Source organism: Polypterus senegalus, chromosome 6 (assembly GCF_016835505.1).
Source record: "Polypterus senegalus isolate Bchr_013 chromosome 6, ASM1683550v1, whole genome shotgun sequence".
Classification (NCBI taxonomy): domain Eukaryota; kingdom Metazoa; phylum Chordata; class Cladistia; order Polypteriformes; family Polypteridae; genus Polypterus; species Polypterus senegalus.
Window position 1 is genome coordinate 107,580,644 of NC_053159.1, and position 24,802 is coordinate 107,605,445.

General features: G+C 37.6%; 1 protein-coding gene across 1 annotated transcript in view; it reads left to right on the forward strand.

Annotated features, from left to right (window-relative positions):
* Window positions 1–24,802, forward strand: part of aatf (apoptosis antagonizing transcription factor) — a 148,671-nt gene that overhangs the window by 11,828 nt on the left and 112,041 nt on the right. The window contains exons 3-4 of the mRNA XM_039756722.1: window positions 7,252–7,605; window positions 9,347–9,484. Of these exons, the coding sequence (XP_039612656.1) occupies window positions 7,252–7,605; window positions 9,347–9,484 (492 nt within the window). The remainder of the gene's footprint in view (window positions 1–7,251; window positions 7,606–9,346; window positions 9,485–24,802) is intronic.

The window sequence follows — 24,802 nt, forward strand, 5'->3', positions numbered from 1 at the left end:
GCATGCAGTGGGTGTCAAAAAGAAGGGGGTCAATACAATACAATACAATACACAGAACACAACAAATCCTCACTACAGTATAAAGAATAAAAAAATTACAAGTATGGAGCAGAATTTAACAGTAGCTGATATCGCATAATATGATTTGGATTTGTTTAGAGTCCTGGAGACCTCCGCTATCAAGCTGCTTCCCCCATTTGGCCATTCCACAGCTGAAACAGCGCTGGGCCAGCCAATCCGATGAAAGGACCCCTCTACCCCACGATTTCTGTGATCCTCCATCAGGGATTGACTTTACCTTAGGCAGGCAAAACAACTTGGCAGGTGGGCTGTGGCACCAAGTGCCACATTTGAGTACCAAGAAGAGAAACCGAATAGGTGAGGGTTAGTAACAAATTATAACTATCAAGTTACTTATGTTTTAGTGCTAATGACTAACAACAGAGATGCAGTCTGCACAGTTAATCAACAGCTCTAGTCAGGATATGCTAAACTGAAGTAGTGAGTCTTCAGCCAGGATTTAAAAGCCGAAGGGGCATCTCTTATAGTAGCAGGCAGACCATTCCACAGTTTAGTAGCCCTGTAACTAAAAGCTCAACCTCCCACTGTTATTTTATTCATTCTTGGAATCATTAGCAGACCGGCATCTTGAGATCTTAATGTGCGCTCTGGTTTGTAAGTCGTGATAAGTTCAGACAAGTAAGCCAGACCTTGGCCATTTAATGCTTTATATGTTAAAAGGAGGATTTTGAAATCTGCCCTAAACTTAGCCGGGAGCCAGTGTAAGGATTTAAGAACTGGAGAGATGTGTTCGTATTTTCTTGTTCTTGTAATAATTCTTGCAGCAGCATTTTGGCTTAACTGGAGGCTGTATAAAGAACAGTTTGAACATCCAGTGAACACAGACAGCATTGCAGTAGTCAATCCTACTAGAAATAAATGCATGAATTAATTTCTCAGAATCCTGCTTATTTAGAAAACGCCTTAATTTCCCAACATTTTTAAGATGGAAAAAACATGATTTGGAAAACTGTAATGTGCGCTTAAAAATAAGTTTGACCAAAACAAATAAGATCAAATATGTTTTAGTTCATTGACATAAACTACTGAACATATATTGAACATTTTGCTAAACTACCGTATTTACGCGTGTACCATGTGCACATTTTTTTCCCGAAAATTAGCACTGGAAAATCAGGTGCGCGTTATACATGAGTAAATGTAATTGTGTAATGTTTACTTGTTCTGCTTGGGCTCTCTCTCTTGCTCACTTGCGCACTCACGCTCTCTCTCTCTCTCTCACTTTCTCTCGCTCGCTTGCGCACTCACGCACTCGCGCTCTCTCTCTCGCTCGCTTGCGCACTCACACACTCGCGCTCTCTCTCTCGCTCGCTTGCTCGCGCTCTCTCTCTCGCTCGCTTGCTCGCGCTCTCTCTCTCGCTCGCTTGCTCGCGCTCTCTCTCGCTCGCTTACTCGCGCTCTGTCTTGCGCACTTGCACTCTCTCGCTCACTTGCTTGCACACTCGCGCTCTCTCTCTCGCTCGCTCTCTTTAAACGCTTCATATACAATCACAACGCGTCGTACACGGGGGGAGAAACGATTTTTGTGATTTTCTTTGTAAAAATTAGGGTGCGTGTCTTACACAAGGGCACATGGTCCATGAGTAAATACGGTATATTCAACATATTCCAGTCTAGCAGCTCAGTCGTTACAGAGTAGCTCACATGTTAATTGCACATTATTACAATTAGTATTATGTGACAGACAGAGAGAGAGAGATCATCACAAAACAGATGACCTATGCTAATTCCTTATTTTTATTAAAATCTCATATTACACACAGTTAAATCATCACATATTACACACAATTGGAAGGAAGGAATTCTATTCACCTCTGGCCAAGTGGAGTCTATACCTGAAGCACTGGAGCCTGGTACATCCATTGAAGTCTGCTGCCAGCTTTATGTTTCGAGGCCATGGTACATGGTGATACAGACAGTTTTTCCTCCTATAATCCCCATGCAGCCGTAGCTTCCCTCGGTACATGGGCGATGTTTTGCGCCGTGTTGTCTTCTGGAGAAAACACTGTTTGAAGACTCAAATTGAAATCATTGTCAATGTAATGAAATGTATGACTGATGTAAGACTCTATGGTGTGGCTTGACCATATGTACGTTGTGGTGGCAAAGTATTTTATTGTAGACACATCATTTGCATCTTCCTTATGGCATTTATTGTAAGTGTAGGCAATGAAATGATGTTGTGATGGCATTGCATAACACTGTCCAAAAGTGTTTACTAGTTTCTTGAATTCCTGGTTGCTAACTGTGCTAATTGAACACGTCTTTAGCTAGGAAGAACATGAAGTTGTCTGTTATTTCTTTATTGTTTTGAATGTTGGATGGATAGGTGCTGGCAGTTGCATTATAAAAAGTGTCTTTAATTGATGACTGTGTTGCAGTGAAAGAAAACAAGATGGCTTTTATCTGTTTTTTTTTTTTATTCCTTTATTGCTTGTTCATAGAAAACTGATTGATTGATTTAAATTCATGTTATTACTGCGTGGCGCAAAAACACCTCCGTGTAACAAATTTTGCACAGCATATTTGTTGTTCCTTGTCAGACTCCTTGAAATCAAAGTGTTTCTAAATAGTTGAATTAGTTTTAGCATTCTTGGTGATTAAAGGCTCTCTTTCCATCATCTTGGCTCAAGCTGAGCTCAACATGCCACAATCTGGTGGGAAGTGAGTTTGAGCTTTTAGGGAATGGCAAAATCATGTTCCTGAAACAGGGTACGTTGGATTTGTAAGACAAGGCAAAACAGGAGCATCATTGTGAAATGAAATGCAACACAGTGATCATTTTATCTCAATTATATTGTTTTCATAATTGTTGCAAGCCAACGTAATTGAAAGTTAATTAACTGTAAAAAATTAACTGCACAGCCCTATATTTAATAAGAAATACACATTAAAGATGGTTCTTTGAAGAAACAAACTGTTATCTTAGGCTGCATGTAACATGTTTTTAATATTGAAGAAACTTCATTGAAAAGTACAAGGACTGGATCTTGATTGTAACACCTCTGCTTTAACATGAGTTCACCAAGAACATGGGTACATATTTGGAAACATGTCAAGGGTAATATTCAATCAGATTTTAGGTTTTCTTCACGCAGAGAATCATATACACTTGGAATAAATATTTATTTGTCTTGATAGCCTACTGGAAACTTCAAAGTTGCATATCTCCCAGACTCCAATTTGCCATAAGACTTAACACTAACTTATAACATTAGTAGTCTCTGAAGACAAACACAAAAGCATAGGGAGAAGAATAAGCCAAGACAGTAATCTAGCAAACTAAATGAGTGACCATTGTAAAGAAGTGGCATTTGAATGCAGTTTAATTACATAAACAACATAAGTCATAATATTGGAAACTTTTATTCACCATTAAAAATCATATAATCCAGTTTGGTGGCCAGCAAATCCTTCTTTATCTTATGAGCCAAGAGATTTGATTCACTGAAAAATATAAGAATGTCCATCGTTAGTCAAGGCTTTCTTTTTACTTCTGAAGTGGTCTGCTTATATAAACATTATTACTCACAATACATTCAGTTAAGGAGCTCACATAACTTGTTTGACAACATTTTTTACAGCTGAGAAATGAACAATAAAATTAAGTAAATGTTATAATCATTTGGAAGTATCACTTTACGTGAGGGTTACATATGAATGCCCTACATATAAAACTACTTGCACAAGAAAGAAATTGAGCTGAAATAGAACAGAAAAATATGAATAAGTCACTATAATTATTCTCATGACTATATGAAGAAAATACTCCATTATGCCTTATTTTGTTTTGAATTTACACCACAATCTTTCCCTGGTTGTACATTTTGCTTTTGCTGGTAACTTCCGGTGGTCTTTAGTGAGCCTTTGATATTGGAATTACAAAGGATTTCAAAAGTAGTTTCCCTAAAGCAAGAGCAATATGGCTGCACAGAGACTGTCAGTACTCACTGCAGAGCATTTCCTGGTGACATTCTTTGGGCTCTTAATCTCCTTCTTTCTGCACAGCACTGCTGCTAAACCCCCTTTTGTGTACAGTGTAATTGTTGATGACAGCGAATCACACCACCATCTGTCCTAGGCCAAAGAATTTGTACTGTGGTTACTGCCAGTGGTCAGTTATGAACTTGTGATATCTGGTTTAACCATTCTTTAACTGCCTTCTCTGCCTTATGCGTCCAGCCGTCTCTCTCTCTCTCTCGCGCGCATGTGTGTCTTGTCTGTCGCTTGCTCTTTTGCACGTCTCTCTCGTGCGTGTGTCTCTCTTTCTCGCGCACGTGTGTAGCAGTGCTACCATTAAGTAGAACTGCATCTCCCAGCAGGCCTAGCAGGAGCTATTGGGGTCAAAGGTGGCCAGAGGGGTTTAAAAAGAGGGCAGGGGTCGAAGAGAAGAAAAGTTTGTTTTGGTCGTTTTGTGCTTGTATTTATCTGTGGAACTGCCTGTCGTTTTCCTGCTTTACATCTTCGTGTCCTGGATTGTGTTGTTTGTTGGGGTCTGGAATCATTTGTCTACCTGTTTACTGTTTACCTGTTTACACGTGTGTCTCTCTTTCTCGCGCACGTGTGTCTCTCTTTCTCGCGCACGTGTGTCTCTCTCTTTCTCGCGTACGTGTCTCTCTCTTTCTCGCGTACGTGTGTGTCTCTTTCTCGCGCACGTGTGTCTCTCTTTCTCGCACGCGCGTGTGTGTGTCTGTCTGTCGCTCGCTCTTTTGCACGTCTCTCTTTCGCGCGTGTGTCTCTCTTTCTCTTGCGCGTGTGTCTCTCTTTCTCTCTCTCGCGCGCGTGTGTCTCTCTTTCTTTCTCTCTCTCTCGCACGCGTGTGTCTCTCTTTCTCTCTCTCTCGCGCGCGTGTGTCTCTCTTTCTCTCTCGCGCACGCGTGTCTCTCTTTCTCTCTCTCGCGCACGCGTGTCTCTCTTTCTCTCGCGCACGCGTGAAACCGGGATAATTTTGAAAAATACCGTGATATAGAATTTTGGTCATACCGCCCAGCTCTAGACATGGCCTTCACAAAGGTCCTCAAAAGTTATTACTCTAAGACCAACTGTAATCCCTGCAAGTGGAGTGTTTCCTGGTGACATCAGCTGAGCCATTGCTCTCACTCAGCCCACACCTTTTTGTGTAGCACTTGCCACTATGTGCCATTAGCACCAGGTTCAGGATGTGCCTACTTTTCATTTTGTTTCATTTTCATTGTTACATTTTTATACAGGGGTTCCTGGAAACACCTGTGAACATTAATACCTCATAAAAAGTTTTCAGTTGTAATTTTTTTTTAACTTTACAAATCTACATAGTTTAAAAAAGTAGTTTTTATGAAACAAGGGGAAACCCATCAACTAATCAATGTTATGCTTTTGTATGGAACTAGAAAAAAAACTGTTTTTAAGACCTGGGAGTTATCCTTTTAAATGGTTCTGAATAAGGGTGTACTCACACTAGGCATGTCTGTTACACACCATGCCCAAGCACAATTGTCCCCCTTCCTACTTTTCCTACTGGCCTGCACACACATTCCACTTAACGTTCTGAGCCCGGGTACGCTTTCGTCATCACCATGCAACTTTTTGTAAAGTAAAACAAGATCCAAACATGGAGTGACAGCAGGCATTTCAAAATGATTTTCCTTATTTTGTGTTTTTTTGGGGTTGTGTCGGGCAGGGTAATGTTTTACCTGCTAACAGATTTATTGAATATGCAGTGCAGAATTTTGCTGTTTAGCTGTAATTGTGTTACACATACAAGAAGATTATTATGTAGACAAATGATGTCAAGGGAGGTTTTTGCAGCTTTTCTTGCCAACTACAATTCATGTTCATCTGTAAGGTGAGAATAAAACTCTTTACTTTAACTCAATTTTAACTCAAATGGTATCAATTGAAATGACAAATGTGTTACTATCCTGTCACATCTTTGACATCATGTCTGTATTCTGTGTTCGGCATGTTTAGGAGTCACACTGTTCCTGAATCCTACTGAACCCTGCCCAGGCCTACCTCTTCCGAGCCGGCCAGAGCACAGTATGGTTGGCCCAGCACAGAGCAATCACATTAGTCAAACAAACTAGACTTGGGTGGGTTTAGGGTTACATGCAGACAAATGTGAGTACACCTTGAAAAATGTTTTTGATCAGGTCCTAGCTTTTTTTTAGTAATCAAGAACAAACATCTGGTGGTTTTTTTTTGTAATCTTGATTTAACACAGCCCAGTATTTTTTTTATTTTTTTTTAAACAAATACAAGTATTTTACTACTTGCATGCAAGTGACAAGTAGATTTAGGTATAGGATAAATATGACAGTTTCTACAACTGCATAGGCAGCTGGTATATTTTTGTTTTTTCTTAAGGTACTATTGCCTTTTATTGAAAGTAATATGCTATTGCTAGTCAAATGTTAGTCTCAAAAACTATATGTATAAAATAGTATGCAGTACATTGTAGTTTTATTAATGCAGTAATATTTGTTAACAAACTACAGAGATTAATGGTGTATGAAATATAAGAATTATGTGTGTATTTTAATAGCCTGTTTTTTAAAAAAAATGCAGTTTTCTTCAGTTAATTAAGCTCAGATTATAGAATTCATTGACTTTTAAAACTCTGATTGTCCAGCTCCAACGTGAAGTGACACTATTTATGAAAATATTTGTTTTAAACTGGTTTTCTATCACTATTGGTTTCTAGCTGCATTCTTTTTAGCATTGAGTGAAACAGCCTTGTTAATTAAATCCCAGCTTTCCCAGGGAGAAAGATGCCTGGATTAATGTAGAGATTTGTAATTCAAACGTGAGGCATTGATAATCAATTTAAAGCTACTAGCCACGTCAGCTACATTTCACAATATTGGGCCTTTCTTTAAATTTTACTAAATGCAGATTATATGTAGACCCTGTCCCAGCTCAAATCTGTAACCACTGTGGCATCCTCCTTTTGCACCAACTGTAAAATTTGAATTGAAAGGTGTTTTCAAAGTTGTGACATTATAGCTGTGGGTACTTAGTTTAGAATTCCACTCCTGTTATTGAGTTCGGCATATGCCAGTCGAATATAAGTAACATGTTTGCATGCCGCCGGGGATGATAAAATTTTAAGTTTAACTTGTATTGATAAATGTTTAATGTAATGTTTGAACCTTTGATGATTGCTGAGAGCAATTATGCTTATTTTTGCAGGGGAAGAAAATGAATCAAAAGAGGACATTGAAACATTATCTGAGGAAAATAGTCTGCTGTCTGCTGATTATAACTCGGAATACAATAAAAGTAATGAAGGGGTTAAGATACTGGATGATCGAATTAAAAGTCTGAAGTCTGTAAGTCTGGGAAGCAGTGTGGAAGAAGACGAGGATGAATCAGAAAATGAGAAGGGATCAGGAGATAGTGAGGAAGAGAATGGTGATGAGGATGATGAGGATGTTGAAGAAAGTGGGAATGAAGATGATCAAGAGAGCAATGATGTGAAGACTTTCTCAGAAGAACATGTGAATAAGGAAGTTGAGAAAGGGAAGGCAGTGAAGGACCAGCTAAGTAAGTAACATAACATATTTAAACCAGGTTAATTAATCCTTTTCAAAGTCCTGGGGAGGCTAATTCAATTTTACATGAAGTATGTTTGAACATAGACAGTAAGTAATGACCAAAGACTAATTTAATTGTCAGCATTTGTTACTTTCTGCTTAATATATAATGCTGTGTTTATTAGCCAATGAGTCTGGGTTTACTTTACTTAGCTGGCACCCCCACAATCTATTTTTGGAATATCTATCTATAAAATTGACTTTACAGCCATACTTAAATTGAAGCGCAGTCAATTAAAATCATATGACGTTGACTACATTACCACACTCCTACTACAATTATACCACCTCCCTCCTTCTCTCTCTGATATCCCTTTCCGGGCAGTTTTCTCCCTTCGTTCATTGGTTGGTGCTGTCTACTTATACCCCTCCCACTGTTCCTGCTCAGCTCTTTGTTGCAGCATGAAGTAGTCACAGCAGAGTTGCTGCAATATTAAAGATGAACATCTGCCAATAGTGTTGGGGAACATTATTTTTTAAAAACATAGTTACATTACTTACTAAAAAAAGAAATGTGTTACAAACGGTGTCTTAATTTTGCATTAATTTTTCTTCTTTAGTATAAAAAAATGCACACTTCACTGACCAGCATTTGTTATTGAATTGTACGTTCATATAGAAACCTTTATGAAACTGACAAGAAACATGGTCAGATTTGTTAAATTTCTTGTCTTTTTATAAAAGCCTTTAGTCCTTTGTGTGGTGAAATGAATAACATGTACCTCCTTTTTCCATCCCCAACATGAGCCCCTGAAGATTTACAGTATGAACAATAGCTGCTGCACCACCAGATCACATGATTTCAAAATATCAAAATATCTGTAGCAAACAGCTGGATTAAAAGTATGAATGTTTTATTTATAGGCTTCTGTTACTGGACTGCAACACATTCTTTTCTACTTGGTTGTGTGATTGTGTGTAAAGGACCAGTGTACTACGTTTGCTTTTTGCCTTGCACTCAGTGGTGGTGCGATTAATCACTGTCTCCCTATGACCCTAAACTGGGCGGAAAAAATGTATGCTTCAGTGCATGCAGGATTAAATGTGCACCTGTAACTTTTATTCATCTCTTTTCACTTGAATGCATTCTACACAAGTGCTTAACTTCTTCCTCACTAGTTCACATGTGTACATGATGTTACAAGGCAGCAGGTAATGTCTTAAAAAAGCAATATTCTGTGAAATAATGTAGCATTTTTTTAGAAACTTCCATAGTAAAGGAGTAATGCATTTTTTTAAGTAATACAGACATTTTTCCTTCAATAAAATAAATATTGTGTTTGGTTACTTGTTATTTAAAAATTAGTGTTATGTTTTCCAAAAACATTTTTTTTTTTACATTTTCACATTTGGCTTATCTGTGTATTTTGGTTAAAAATTTGAGGGTTGACTTTTTCGTGGGTGAGCTTATCTACTGCATGTGATGTAACTAATAAACTGTCGAACAAATTAGAAAGTGGGCAAAGAAATTTCGAAAATAGTTTAAAAATATAATACACAAAAGATATTGATGTATTGAAAACAGAATATTTTGTATAGTAAATTTTTCCACTTAGTTGCAACTTCTGATGTTTTTGTTTCAAAAGAAATGCTCAGACTAATAGTATTGACTGAAGACAGAGGCATGTTACTCTGGTTAATTTTCGAGGGGATGTAAAATAAATTGTAATTTTAAATTTCTTTTTTTTTAGCTTTGTGGGACCAAATTTTAGAAGGTCGCATCAAGTTGCAAAAGGCAGTGTTAACAGGCAATCGACTTCCAGAGCCTCATACGTTTCCTGTCTTTAAGAAGATGGGAGGCTCAGAGTTTGCTGCTGCTCAGAAGAATGGTAAGTCAACCTTCTTTTGTTTTGACCTATGGAATTCATATATGTAACAGTCTGTTATTATGTGGTGGGAAATGTTAGGGTAAGCATTTTTTCTGAACCACAACACAAACGTTTGAGAGCTGGTGATAAGAAAAATCCTTTTAGTTGCAGATTGTTTTGCAGTTTGCAGATATGTTGATTAAAGAAAAAAAAACCTTACTGAATAAAGATCATTTTGGCAAATGTGTTAATTTCTTAGGTATTGTGTTTTGTTGTTGTGCCAGCTTAAGGCTGTAGCACATTACATGATTTCTGGTCAGAGAGTATGTCAAAGTTTTCATTGTAGAATATCTGATTACACAACGAGAATTTGCAGGGATTGATAAATTATTCAACTCTGTGACAATTTTTAGTACAGCTTCAAATTTCCAAAGAATTAATAGCTCAATGAATTATGATAGCCAGATATTGCACTTCCTGACAGTGCCAGTGCCTATTTGAATGTTTTTTTTAGGTATTGCGAGTTCAGCTTTACGACAAACACAAGGCGTCAGAGAGGCAAGCCTCTCTACTGTTTGTGCGGTCCTCAACACCTGTCTTCCTTCTTTCTGCACTGTATATATGGTACTTCCGAGTGAGTGCTCATTAGTTGACATCTCTCTGTGACGATGTGGGTTCTGGCTCCACACTCCCTTTGATGTTTGGGAACCCTTGAACCCAACACCGTCGATAATGTAACCGAGTGAGCTAGTCAGTGGAGGCAAATAAACAATTGAGCAAGGGGTGGTATACAAAAAGTGCAATAGTGCTTTTATTAAAAATCAACAAAACAAGTGTTCATAAATAGTGCAGTTCTTCCATGTTCATTAAATAAATAATCCATAAAAAGAACGTGGAGTAAAACCAATAAATAGAAAAAACAATCCTTAAAAATCGGAGGTTAAAATCTTCTCTTGGAAGCAGTTTTAAAACCAACAACAAACAAATCCGGTGTTCTTTTTGTTAGCGTCTCACCTGCTTATCCCGTATGGGCCACGCAGCAGGCAAGACGCTCTCTACAGCTGCCCTCCTCAAACACACGCAAGACTGGAGACCTCCCGATCCCTGGCTTCGGTTTGGCTCTCATCCCAGCCTCGAGACTTGGACTCCTTGGTCTCCAGGACGCTCACACCAAGGACTGCCACTCCAAGCCTCCCGACTTCCGCTGCCTTTCTGCGGCCTTCTGCGGCTCGTCGCTTTCACCTTGGTCACTCCGCTACCTGCTCGCTCAGCGGGAGCGACATCAACACAAACACGTGGGTGTCGGCCTAACACCCAGCTTCCATGCAGCTGTCCACGAGCGCTCATTCGCCGCCGTCCGCCGCTCTTCGCGGCTCTCTCCCTCTCACCGACCTGCTTCCTCTCCTGCTCCCGGTAACCTCCGTCCTCTCCTTTCCTTTCCCGATCGCTTTCTCTCTCCAATCGATTCTCTCTCTTTCTCCCCAACCGACTTGCGCTTCTTTTAAAAACGTGAGGGGCCATCACAGCTGCAGCATTAGCCACGGGAGCAATCACGAATGTGGGCAGTTCCTCACCTGTGCACACGGTGAGAAACGCCCACATCGACGACTGCCCCGCGGCTCGCTAACAACGCCCCCTCACGAAGCCGCCTCGGGTGCGATGATTATTTATTTAAAATCAATGGCCTTTTCTCCACGAGCTGTGGACCCATAACACCACACTCTCACACATACAAGTGCTCGACCTTATGACTTAAGACAAAAATAAAACCTATTTGATTTTCTTGGGGGAGTTGCAAATCAGTCTGACTGAATTGCTAGGGATGGTTATCTACGTGACTGGAAGTCGTAGGTGCATGTTGCAACTGTCTCTTCGATTATGTAGATGATGGCTCTAATTGAAAATCGCTGGAAAACTCATGTAGTCTAAATAGGCTTTGGTTTATAATTCTGGAAATGTCTGCCTCTAGTATTAAGTTACATTCTTTACAAAAGCCAAAGAGTTTTTCAAATTTAAGCTGAAATACTAATGAACAAACATTCCTACGAGTTACATAAAATATCAAAAACAAAAATTCTAAATTAAAAATGAAACAAATTTCCAAAGAACCTCCATCTACCCATTGAACATTTAATTTTATTTGTACAGCTTTCTTTATGGAACTTCCTTCCCTCTTCCCTAACTGCCCCAGAGTAAATAAATATTTTTATAATGGTCAGATAAAAATATGCACTACAGTTTAAGGTATGTGCTTTTCTTAAATTGCAGTGTATTTTCATTTTTACAGTCTACATATTTTGAAATATGAAATATATGTGTAGTGTTGTACTAGAAGATTGAGGTGGTTTTGTTACACAAATTGTTGACTATATCTTCAGACGGCAAAACTTTTATTAGTGGCAACAGTTCACTTGTCTTGAAGCAACTGGCTAGCAAGCTCAATGAATTGTTTGTGATTTCTGACACATTCTTTGACAAAGAGCAAAGCATTTCACCTGCTATTGGTCTAATTTTAGAATCATGAAAACAATGATAGACTACACTTGTGATTTGTTAGCACTGGTTAAATTAAATACTAATACATACATTTTAATGTGTATCCAACAAACATCTGTTAACAGTATTTCAACTTGCAAAAATGCTATCATGGGACATCAGCATGGTCCAGTGGTCAAGTTAAGATTGTCACAAAGGCACATTTATCAGGTGTATGGACAATTGATAGACTTTATAGTTGTGCTTGAAGGTTTATGAACCCTTTAGAATTTTCTGTATTTCTGCATAAATATAACCTAAAACATCATCAGATTTTCATTTAAGTCCTAAAAGTAGATAAAGAGAAACCAGTTAAACAAATGAGACAAAATATTATACTCAAGCACAACTGTAACTGTTTAGCAAATTGTACCTTCAATAATGATGACTTATTAAGAAATGTTGTTTGGTTGAACGACTGTACAATTTTTCCAGTCCACAAGCAAACACATTTTCAAAATGAATTAATAAAACACTACACATTCCTCTTTTTTAGAGATGTTATATTTTAGTCTTTGTAATGTACAATATTTGATGTGGAGACACGCTCATTCTAGTCCTGGGGTAAACTTAATTATAGCCAAACGTTTCTTCAGAATCCAAATATTTTGGATAAATTTGTAGCTGTTTTAACTTAAACAAAATGCTAGACATTCCTTTTTAAATAATATGTGCCACCTTCTATAATAATCATGAAAGGTTTGTGGGGGGGGGGATGTGGGGTGTGATGCATTTGAAATATTTAACAGAGACATAGCATTTGAAATTGTTTTGATTTTCAGTTGTAACTTCGCCCCCCTACTCGCTTTGCTCACCAACCCTGTTCCACCCCAACCCGCCTGTGCTTTGCACCGTTGTGAAGAGGGGGGCTGAACGCACCCCAAGAAGACGCGTCTGCTCCTCTGAAACCATGCTTAAACGGTGATACACTGGGATACAAATAATTTTTTTTTTAATTCCTCTTTGCCCGATCAGCTGTTGGCTTGCTGTTGCTGTTTTGCCACGTGATGTGCACTTCACTCGTCTACCCCTTCCCTCCCCACCGGCAGCACTACGCGCTGCCATGCCATGTGATCTGAACATCGCTCGGATTCCAATCCCCTTGAAAACCACGCGCTGTTGTGAAGAATGTGGCAGAACCAAGGTGACATGGTCGCTCCTCTGAAACCCCTCTTAAATGGTGGTACATTGGGAAACGAGTAACAGTTTTTTTTTTTTTTACCTCCTCTTTGCTCGATCAGCTACTGGCTTGTTGGTAGCTTGCTGCTGCTTTCATTCCACGTGATCTGCATTTTGGGCGGCGCTTCGAACGTTTACAAGCCTGTACAGCACCTGTCCATTTGTCCTTAAACACTATGCAATCTCTTTTTCCGCTTTTCCGTTATTTCATAGAGTAATATTTTCTGTTTGTTTGTGCTAATGTGGTCTTTTTACACATTTTTTTGAGACTTTCGAATTTTCCTACTTCCATTATCTCTAATCTGCTCTGCATGTGTATCACGGGACTTACTTACAAAGGTTGTAAGTATGACGTGACGTGCCTGTCTCGCAGGATGTGAAAGTGTCTCTCTGTTTCTCTTCCAAAGTGTCTCTCTGCCTCTCTTCAAAAGATCACGCCTCGTTGCCAGAAAAACGTCTTGTCCCAAGATCTTTTTATATAATTTTTTAAAATGAACAGAATTACAGTGATCCCTCACTATATTGCGCTTCGACTTTCGCGGCTTCACTCCATCGCGGATTTTAAATGTAAGCATATCTAAATATATATCACAGATTTTTCGCTGGTTCGCGGATTTCTGCGTACACTGTGTCTTTTAATTTATGGTACATGCTTCCTCAGTTTGTTTGCCCAGTTGATTTCATACAAGGGACGCTATTGGCGGATGGCTTAGAAGCTACCCAATCAGAGCATGTATTACATATTAACTAAAACTCCTCAATGCTATAAGATATGCTTCCCGTGCGGTACTCGATTGTTTGCTTGTCTCTGCCTCTCTCTCACCCTCTCTGACATTCTCTGCGACTGACGGAGGAGATGTGAGCAGATGTGCTATTTGCACAGAAGCTGTGTGCCTAGCGGATACGGACGCACCTCTAAGAAATGCCGCTTTATCGCGGTGCTTCCAAAAGCACACATATTGATTTTTTGATTGTTTGCTTTAATCTCGCTCTCTCTCTCTCTCTCTCTCTCTGACGTTCTCTGCGCCTGACGGAGGACATGTGAGCAGAGGGGCTTTTTGCACAGAGGCTGTTTGCTTAGAAGATACTGACGCTCCTCTAAGAAATGCCGCTTTATTGCGGTGCTTTGGAATACTTAAAAGCACACGTATTGATTTTTTGATTGTTTGCTTTTCTTTGCGAGCGCGCTCTCTCTCTCTCTCTCTCTGAAATTCTCTGCTCCTGAAGAGAAGAAGATATGTTTGCATTCTTTTACTTGTGAGAAAGAACTGTCATCTCTGTCTTGTCATGGAGCACAGTTTAAACTTTTGACTAAAGGGTGTTATATAATGTTTAGAGGGCTCTAATAACGTTAACAGTGTGGGAGAGTTTATAAGGGTTTAAAATATATAAAAATAACTATACAAACATATGGTTTGTACTTCGCGGATTTTCATCTATCGCGGGGGGTCTGGAATGCAACCCCCGCGATTGAGGAGGGATTACTGTACATCTAATCACTTACCATTTTTCTTTACATAATTATTTATATAATTGATTGGGACTGCCATAGATTATGCCAGGTCTGCAAAATACAGATTGGATATTTGATATGGGTCTGACTTGGATGTTATGGTGTTGGCAAACCCTTAAGGAGCAATGTTACTTTTAAAACTCCAGAATATTCTTTTTAGTGAGTTTCACAGTTGCAAAATTGCATGTGTAGTGATGTTATACATCAGTTTTGCAAAACTGTATGCAAAAGGAAGTTTGGCTGTTTTGCTCCCCACTATTATGTGATGTAATATTTTACATAACCTATGGAGGGCATTGGTGGCGTGGTGCATGTTGGTCTTGTGTGCAGATATGAATTTCATTTTACTGTGTATATGTGACAATAAATATGAAATTAAATGACAACACCACTTTTTTTTATCTAAGCTAAACCTTACATTTTTTGAAAAAGCCAACGCTACTGCACATCACCATATCACTAAGTGCAGTGAAGATCAGCCATGATGAAACAGAATGAAATGCAATTTAGTGCATGCCATGTCACTGTTATGGTAGAATGTGTATGATTATGGATGGAGTTAGTTTATTGATGGTAGGCATTTATTCTGAGTCAGTTCTAATTTTAGGTTTTGTTGCCAATACAACATCAGGCTTTGTACCAATTTTAAATCAATTCTGAATTAATCAAATTTGAAACATCTGAAAAAACACCAGATCTGCAGCAATGTCTATGAACCACAGCTATAGATGTGTTTTTCAGTTCATGCATTTAATTATTCAACAAGCCATTTTTTTAATAAGGTGGGATTAAACATCTATTTATGAAACCACAGTAATCAAGGAAATGCAAATAAGTAGTGTTCATGGTTCTAACTAAGCAATGAGTTACAACAATTTTGGAATCCAGTTATATACAAAAAGAGTACATTCTTTACTCATGAGAGCAGAGAAATTGACTGTTATAAGAGAGGTATTGCAGATGACGTTTGGGACACTAGCATTTCAGTCAGCAGTGGTAAAATGTGTTTACATTTAAATATGTTTTCTTACCTTATCCATTGTAGAAATATGCCCAGACAATATTGAGTATTTCCATTAAACAAAAAAAAAATGTTAGTTGTTACGTGTTGTAGCTATCAAGTCAAGAAAACATTGGGGCTAGTTCAGTTCAGTTCATATCAAAATAATTTTGTGCTGTATTTCTCTTTTTGGCACTTCTCCTTCCCGCATCCATAAATATATGCAAATTAAGGTAACTGGCAGTTCCGAATTGCTCCCTGTGTGAGTGTGAGTGTGAGCATGTGTTTTTGTGTGTGTGCTTGCATGTGAGTGGGTCTGACAATGATCTGGTGCCCTGTTCAGGGTTGTTTCCTGGTTTATACCAGATGCTGCTGGGATAGTTTCTGGTCCCACATAACCCTGGAATGGATTAATGTGTTAAGGTTTTTATGTTATTTCTGTTTTTTGTATCACTAATAACGCAGGTTATTATCCCTTGCCCAAAATGTATACTTGTTCCAAACTACAGTAGCATGTTTTTGCCTTAGTAATTCTTAACATTTATATCTTTATAAATCTCTCATATTTTACCTATAATCAGTAATGCCATCTTTAAGGAACTGCTTGTATTGTCTTTTTTTATGTACAGCTGATGATGTAATTTTCAACTAACATAAGTTTGACAATGAATAGGTATGTTTTAATTTACAGCAATTATGCTTTAATATTTTTTTACATTTTGATACCTAGTCAGAATCTATTTTTATCATCAGACATTACATAATGGGTTAATTTTGTATCCTTCCTTAGCAGTGGTATTTCTGCGTTAAGTGTTGGAAGAGGCACTGCCCCAGCAGATGTCATGCAATGCAAATAATAAGCTTCCCTCAGTAATAAACCTTATTATTTAAATATGTATAACTACTCTTAATTTTATCTAATTAAGCAGTTTATTTGACTTTCCCATTATATGCTCAATGTATTTTGTTATCTAGAAAAGTATTACTTTTTGTAGTATGTAAAAATGACTTTGTGCTAGGTGCTGCAGGCCTAATTTTTCCACCCGAGGGGCTAGCTCTAGTGGCCGTGCAGTGTACAAGGTTTATTCTTGAATTTGTGTGTCTTTTTTTGGTTTAGCAATGGAACTTGAAGGCTAGAGCCCCATATTCTCTGCATTAAAATGAGGTCCACTTTATTTCAGTTTTCATTAATTGTAAATGTAGTTTGTATTTCCAGTTCAAGCTTTTCCCAGAGAAGACATGCGAAATGTCTAGTACCATTTTTCTCCTTTAAAGGTAGCCACAGTAATTTGAAAAAAAAAAAAACCAAATAAACAAAAAGAAAGCATCTTAATATCAGGAATGCACTGTGCATAAGACATTACATGGTTCAGAATTCGGATAAGTGGCATCTTGATCTTCTCCCATCTATGTGTAGGACTACCAGACATTGCTAAATTTGAAAAAGCAATCAAGGAAGCCTTACATTTTGTGGAAAAGAAGCCAGCACTCTGATACCCGTGTTTCAAATAAATGCAGAGTCCTGGTGCAAAAAGAATAGACCCATAACTATTTTTTTTCAGTTGCTTGCTGGCCTTCTACTGTCCAGCAAACACTTTGCCACATGGTGGTTAGTGGTACTGCTGCCAAACACTCCAAGGGTCATGTATCTGTGTTGTGTAGTAAATGTGGTCTTTCCTTGTTACCGTGGCTTGTACTTTTCAAACCTCACAGCTGTTTGATTCTAAGCTTGCTGTTTCCTGATTTTCCTGATTAGTACGTATGTGGCTGTGATGTTCTGAGTTTACTTATCGTTTTAATCTGTATTGTATTAATGTATTTTGTCAGATGATGATGTCACAGTGTTTCACAATAATTTGATGGCTGTCTAGAAAGACTTGGCACTGATATCCCATTGTTTTCGTTTTTTAATGTGAATGGTTACAGAAACTTGCACTTTTTGCTAGACAATAGCAAAAGAGAAACAGATCTTATTAAATAGATGATGAACTGGACTGGCCTGATAACACAGAAGAACTGCATAACACAGGGCAGAATGAACTTTTCTTAGGAGACTGACTTCATTTTGTATGGGTGGTGACTTTCTTTAGATGTTCTTTACATGTGCTGGACTTAAGTAAGATTAGTCTGCACACATAAAGAAAAAATCTACCACGGCCTGACCAGAATTTTCATGTCAAATACGCCACAGTTTGTTTAGTAATACTTATATAAACCTTGTTGTTAAATGACTGGTCACTCTTTACTGTTTCATTTTAATGTTCAAATACTTTCTTTTCAGTCTTAATTTTTTTTTTCCCTAATTAAATATTGTTTATGCTTTCGGTGATTTTAAAAATTTTTACTTTGTGACTAGCAACCTGCACTGGCTAGACTGATCATGTATAGACTTCATTTACCAAGAAAAGCAAGTGAAACCAGAGTTGCTTATTTATTAAAGCAAAGTAGCTATCTAATTAGACATAAGAATTTTTGCTATCAAGGGAAAAAAAATTGATGAAAACACTCTTTTTTTTTTTTTTTAATTTTCTACACTGGGTGATGTAATTGATGCATTCTTCAGTGGGTCATATGGTGTATCAGCCTCATTCAGCTAAGTGAGCAGAATGCTTGGGAACTGGATCAAGAGGGCATTTTTGTAATAGAGTGGGCTATTCCACATCCAACAATATTGCATGCTTTGTTTTTGTTATACAAGCTTTCATACAAGCCGGTTCTTGTGTTTTGAATCAGTTTATCAAAATGCTAGTGTATAACCTTACACTTACACTGAGTCCTGCTCGCTTGCTATTAGGCATTTGTGATGCTTTTTGTAAATGTATATAAGAACGCTCACGTAATTAATAGTGAAGTGTCATCAGAGCTTTCTGTGGGGCACTTAGAAAACGTTGTTGATGTTATTGTTGTTAGTTGAACGCCTACCTGAAGAGTATAATTTGCTTTTCAGAAATATCAACTGCAGTGGTGACAGAAAATTAACAGGTAAATTTAGCTGGTTGCCAGGTTTTGGGGTTTGTTTACCTTTTATTAGGTTAAGATGTCAACTAAAACCTGCCAAAATAATGTATTTTTTTCGTTACATCAGGATGAGAATGTACAGATTTAATAATCCATGCCAGAAATAATTTTGTTACATTTGAAAATGGGTTCATTCTTTAGCCCTTTGATATTGAAAGAGCTAATGGGGAACACGACAGAATTTAAATTTTTATGGTCATGATAAAAAGTAGTAAATGTGTTGTGTTAAAAAAACCTTCAGATTTAATCAAGCAAAAATTCACTGTTTAATATAATTCCCTGAAAGTTTGAATTAATTAAAATTTCATTAATAAATTGTGTAGATTCCTACTTTATAACAAAAATAAAAAAATGCTTAATTGGCACCCATTGAGTAGAGTTGTTCTGAGAGAAGACTACCTGCCGTGTTTCCAAACTGCTGTCAGTACATTCATTTACAAAACTGGTATTGTATAAATGGAGCGGGGGTTGTGAATATGTTCTCATCAAATGAATTATGCTGCATTCATTAAAAAAATATTATGATTAAACAGAATACTAAATATTGCAAACACATGCCGATACTGCACAGTAATATAGTGTCATTCATCTTGGTATGAGTCTGATTTATTTTATAAGTTGACATAAACATTAAAGCAATGGCAAAGACAAAAAAGGCACAATATCTTTCCTCTTAGTGACCTAACCTAACAAATGAATTATGATGTAAGCCATTGAGTCTGCAACAGTGCAGCATTTTAGCATTAGGAAATGCCCTATTGTAGCTTACTAGCTAGTTCACAAGGTCACGTACAGGAATGTTAATTTTAATTAGGAAGAAAAATCTAAAAAATATGGAGGTTTATCTTCAGGCATGAAAAACTGAAACAAGGAGAAGAACAAAATGAAACCTATACTTTTAATTGGGGGAATCATGTTATCTGTTTTTCTGTGTTTTAAAAGGAGCTATAAATATAGAGGGCTGCCCTATTTCCCATTTGCACTTGTATTTAAGATTTTTTTTTGCCTCAGGGCGAATAACAGATTCAGATAAGATAATTGTGAGCTATGTGTTGGAGCAGGCTGCAAGAAAGTCATTTAGTGGAAAGTTGTTGGATGTTTGTTTGGATGAGAAAATAAAGAAGAATTTCAGTGTACTCTGTGCATTTGACAATACTACTACTTTTACTTTTCAACCTAGTCCCAGAAGCCAGGATGACATGGGGTAGTGCTTCCTGTTGCTGTCTGCTCAAACTCTTCTTACATTTTTACCTTCCATCCAGAATAAGAACTCAGAACAGTAGCCTTCCTTTCTTGGCTTGAAATCATCTGTACTTGCTGCTGGCTGACTTTAGTTACTTTGTCTTTTGAAGTTTTATACTGTGCTCCTGTTTTTCTTTTTTGCTGAATTTCTCAGACATACTGTATACTTTTTTTTTCATCTTCCATCCTTCCCTTGTGTAATAATTCCTAGTATCAGTCAAGCCATTGTTTGTGTCATATTATTATATATATTTTTGTAGATTTTAGGAGACATTTTCTCATACTTTCGAATAATGATTTGTTATACTTTATAAAACAAATAAGGTACTGCAGATGAAATTCACGTTTATTATTATCTGAAGCCCACCCAAATAAATACACACACACACACACACTTGACTTGAAGCAGTATGCGAGTTCAGACTAAACTGGTGACCTCAACAAAATGTGTTTTTGACATATGAATGACCAGTGTTTACTTGTACTGTAGATGTTTTACATGCTCTAGCAAATGTCCATAAATCATACATCTAAGTATAAAATAAGTTGAAAATGGAAACAAAAATATAGATTTAATGTATGCATTCCGTTATGTCTTAGCAGATTCTTAAGGGCATTATTGTCATATGGTAACAGGAATGGTCAGATGTGATGTGTTATGACCATACTATGTTCAATCAAATTTGCATAAAATGCATTAATTTTTGAGCTGTTAATGGCTGTGTGTAAAATGTGAATGTTTATGCTGTTCACAAATAAAAATTAGGTTAAGCACTTTTATCACATTGTGCGTAAACATAAATTGAAGGAGTATACATGGCACTATCTTTAATATGGCAAGTAAAAATAAAAGTTTGTTTGAAGGTTAATTTGAGATCTATAAATAACATTTAGCCAAGATATGTTTGTAGTTTGCAAGCTTTCATGGTAAAAGCAGCCACAGTTATGACAACACTCATGTTCAAAGCTGAGTATGCAAACATTTGTTTAAGATGCTTCTCTAATACATCATGAACAGTTGATATTTTGCAGGTGTGTTGTTGAAAGAAGTATTTATATTGCTTTTAAAACTGAGTCTTGATGTGTGAGCAATTTGAGAGGCGCATGAGCTTCTCATACTACACCATGGCAGTCTATACATGATGCAGCTGATTGGACACCAGGGGCCTCATGCAAAACTCCATGCATAGAATTCACAATTAAACTTGGCGTACGGACAAAAGTGGAAATCTGTGTACACTCAAAAAAAAATTCAAATCCACAAAACCGTCTGTACACCAACTTCCACTCATTTAATCTTAAAATCGTTTAATTTCCTACTTTCTCAAATTCCATCGTAACTAAAATACCACGTTAAATGCTTTGTATTCTTTGTGTTCTTCTATGTACTCTGTGTGTGAATCACTACGTGCTTCTTAAGCAGGCTTTCTGTAACGCTGACAGGACACAGAATACATTACATTCATATTACATCTCTCTGAACAATTTATATACTAAGATGTATACTTGATATCATTTTCAGGATGATAGGAATTAAAGCATGTACTAAACAAGGGGGCACGGTGGCGCAGTGGTGGTGACAAGCTGGCGCCCCATCCAGACATTATTCCTGCCTCCCACAAGATGCTTGCTGTACCATGCATGACCTTTGTTAAATAATTTATTGCGGCAGTACTGTCTCTTTCAGATGTACTAACCTCTAATTCCTGTCCTTCCTTTTCTTTCTCTAAGTAACCAATTGCCACACAATAAGTTCTTTAAATGTAAAACCATATCTAAGCTTAGAATGTTGATTCTTCAAAACTTTTATGGAAAATTGAAATATCTTTGTAGTATATGTTTAACTAGCAAAATACTAAATAAATAAAAGTACTGCCTAAAAAATTTTATTAAGTAGGAAATTAAACCTTTTTAAACTGAGGGAAAATATACCAATAATTATTTGTTAAGGATCTCTTTGTATACCACATTGACATTTCGGCCCTCCGATTGTAATATGACCAAGCTGTGTGCTGAGGTTACTCTTGAGCATGCAACGTACAGTTGGCCATGTGAAAAGCAATCTTGCCTCAAATCTCACAGCTTACAAAGAGATCCTTAACAAATAATTATTGGTATATTTTCCCTCAGTTTAAAAAGGTTTACTTTTCTTCTTAATTAAAATTTTAAGGCAGTACTTCTCCTCTGTGAAGCGTGGGTATTTTGCTAGTTAGTTAATACTTACGCCTCATATCTCCAGTTCTTGAAGCATTGTCTGATGTTTACTCATTTAGCAAGGTTTATTTGTTTATTTGTTTGTATGGATTTATTTACTTTAGTTTCATTTTTAATTTCAAAGATATGTTGGAATATGAGCAGTTTTACAAAGCAGGAAGATTCATCCAGAAACATTTAAAAAGCCATTAAGGTGTCTGCTTCAACTTCATGACATGTTTTTTTGTACTAAATACCTATGACTAGTGTAAAGACGTCATTTCTTGTTTCTGTAATGAATGTAATTCTCTTTCAATTCCAATGCCAATTATGAAGGCCTAGATTAGCTCTTCAGAGAGCCTCGTATGTTAAAAGACAAGAGATTTCTTTTGCTTCGCATTCCAGAATGGAACATGCCCTCGAGTCCGGAGTTGGTAATGGTGCACAATTCTCCAGATGCAGTCATATCAGCATGTTATAGAATCTGGGCACAACATCCCTTGATTTACATACATCTCTTTTTACAATATAAAATTGTATTAAGCCATTTTAAATGTTTTGAGCATTGTCTGATGGATCAGACTGTTGTGTCAATTTCAGCATTATAAGCTGCTTTTAAAATATTGTTTGCGTGGGTTACCATTGTCTATCTTGCACTTTTAATTAGACTTTCTTTTTATTGCCTATAGCACTTTGCAGTTCCATGATTTAATGTTAAGCCTTTTGCCAAGAAGCACTGATGCACCTGACATGAAAAAAGGAGCATGCAGAAAAAAGCTACAAACAGAATTGTCATTAACACTTTTTTATTCTCACAAGCTTACAATGAATTCAGTGAGCACATTGAGCACAAACTTGTTTTTCCTTTTATTCCTTTTAACTGTAATCTTTAAGGGCTAACTGTTCTCTATCACTCAAAACACACATCAGTTTCTTGATGTTCATTTGATTTATCTCATGTTCCTGACTTACCACTAATCAACACAAGCTATGTCTTGGTCTCTGTAATTCTTATAGTTTGACCTGAAAGCCCATTTTCTAGATAGCAATTGCTTAACTTTTTTTGCTTGTTCAAAATGTTTGTTGCTAGGACCTTCAAGAGTGAGAGGGATTGTCAGCAGGTCCCCTGTTATGAAGGATTTTAGTCTAATGTTGATAAAGTTGCGATTTTGTGGTGATAAACCTTTCTCACATTATGCAGCAGTGATGTAGAGGATCAGAATGATCTTGCCTAAACTTTAAATATTTTGTGTCGTTTAGTTTAACTACATCTATACTAATAAAAGGCAAAGCCCTCACTCACTCGCTCACTCATCACTAATTCTCCAACTTCCCGTGTAGGTAGAAGGCTGAAATTTGGCAGGCTCATTCCTTACAGCTTATTTACAAAAGTTGTGCAGGTTTCATTTCGAAATTCTACGCATAATGGTCATAACTAGAAGCTATTTTTCTCCATTTACTGTAATGGAGTTGAGCTCGAAAGTCGTGGGGGGCGGAGTTTCGTGTGACATCATCACGCCCCACGTAATCACGCAGTACGTAGAAAACCAGGAAGAGCTCCAAAAACTGCTGAAGAAAACATACATTATATAATTAAGAAGGCAGCGAAACAATTAGAAGCGAGCGAGTGACATATAAAACCATATTCAGCGGCTCACGTGAACTGACGCAGTGCGCAGACAAAAAGCAACAGTTCCAAAGAGTGCTGAACAAAAACTGAATTACACTGCTACGCTTAAAATAGACAAACCACACGCCGTGGCGCAATGGTAGAGGCTTCGCCTCTAGCACCGGCTTCCGAAGTTCAATTCCCAAAAGTGGATGCACTGATAATGTACGCGCGCTTCCTGATACATTTTAGCCTCGCATCCCCTTGGTTTGAGACGTATGAAAAAATATGCGGTTAACGCAGAAAGACAGATCACCAATTGAAGCTTTATGAATAATGGATACTTTATTCGCGATCAATGATTGTTTTGGTAAAGCCATACTCAGTGTATTCATTAGATGAACAGTAAAAAAGTAAGAGCGAAGGGAGGATGACTTATTGAGGCACGCAGGCAAAACCACAATAGCACGCGGGCTCGATGTACTGTAGTGCGCGTCAACTCGATCAGAATTGCGCGATCACATTTGAAAAAATATATCTTTTCAAGTTCTATTTAGTCCATATGTGTCAAACTCAAGGCTTGCAGGCCACATCCGGCCCGGGCGTGTAATTATATCCGCCCGGCGTAATTATATCCGGCCCGCGAGATCATTTTATATATTATTGTTATTAATGGCCCGGGAATATGAAGTGCTGGTAACACAATAAACTACAGATCCCATAATGCAGCGCTTCAGCTGCCTTGACGAACACTTACCGCATTAATCAAGTCTAGCTTAAGATGCTGCAAGTTATTGCGAAGCTAGCCCACACGATGCCGAAGAGAAACGGTGATTCTGAACATAGAGCCTTTAAAAACCGATGGGAGGCTGAGTATATGTTTACTGACATTGCCGGTAAACCCATGTGTCTCATTTGTGGAGCTAATGTGGCTGTAATCTATACTAATAAAAGGCAAAGCCCTCACTCACTCACTGACTCACTCACTGACTCATCACTAATTCTCCAACTTCCCGTGTGGGTGGAAGGCTGAAATTTGCAGGTTCATTC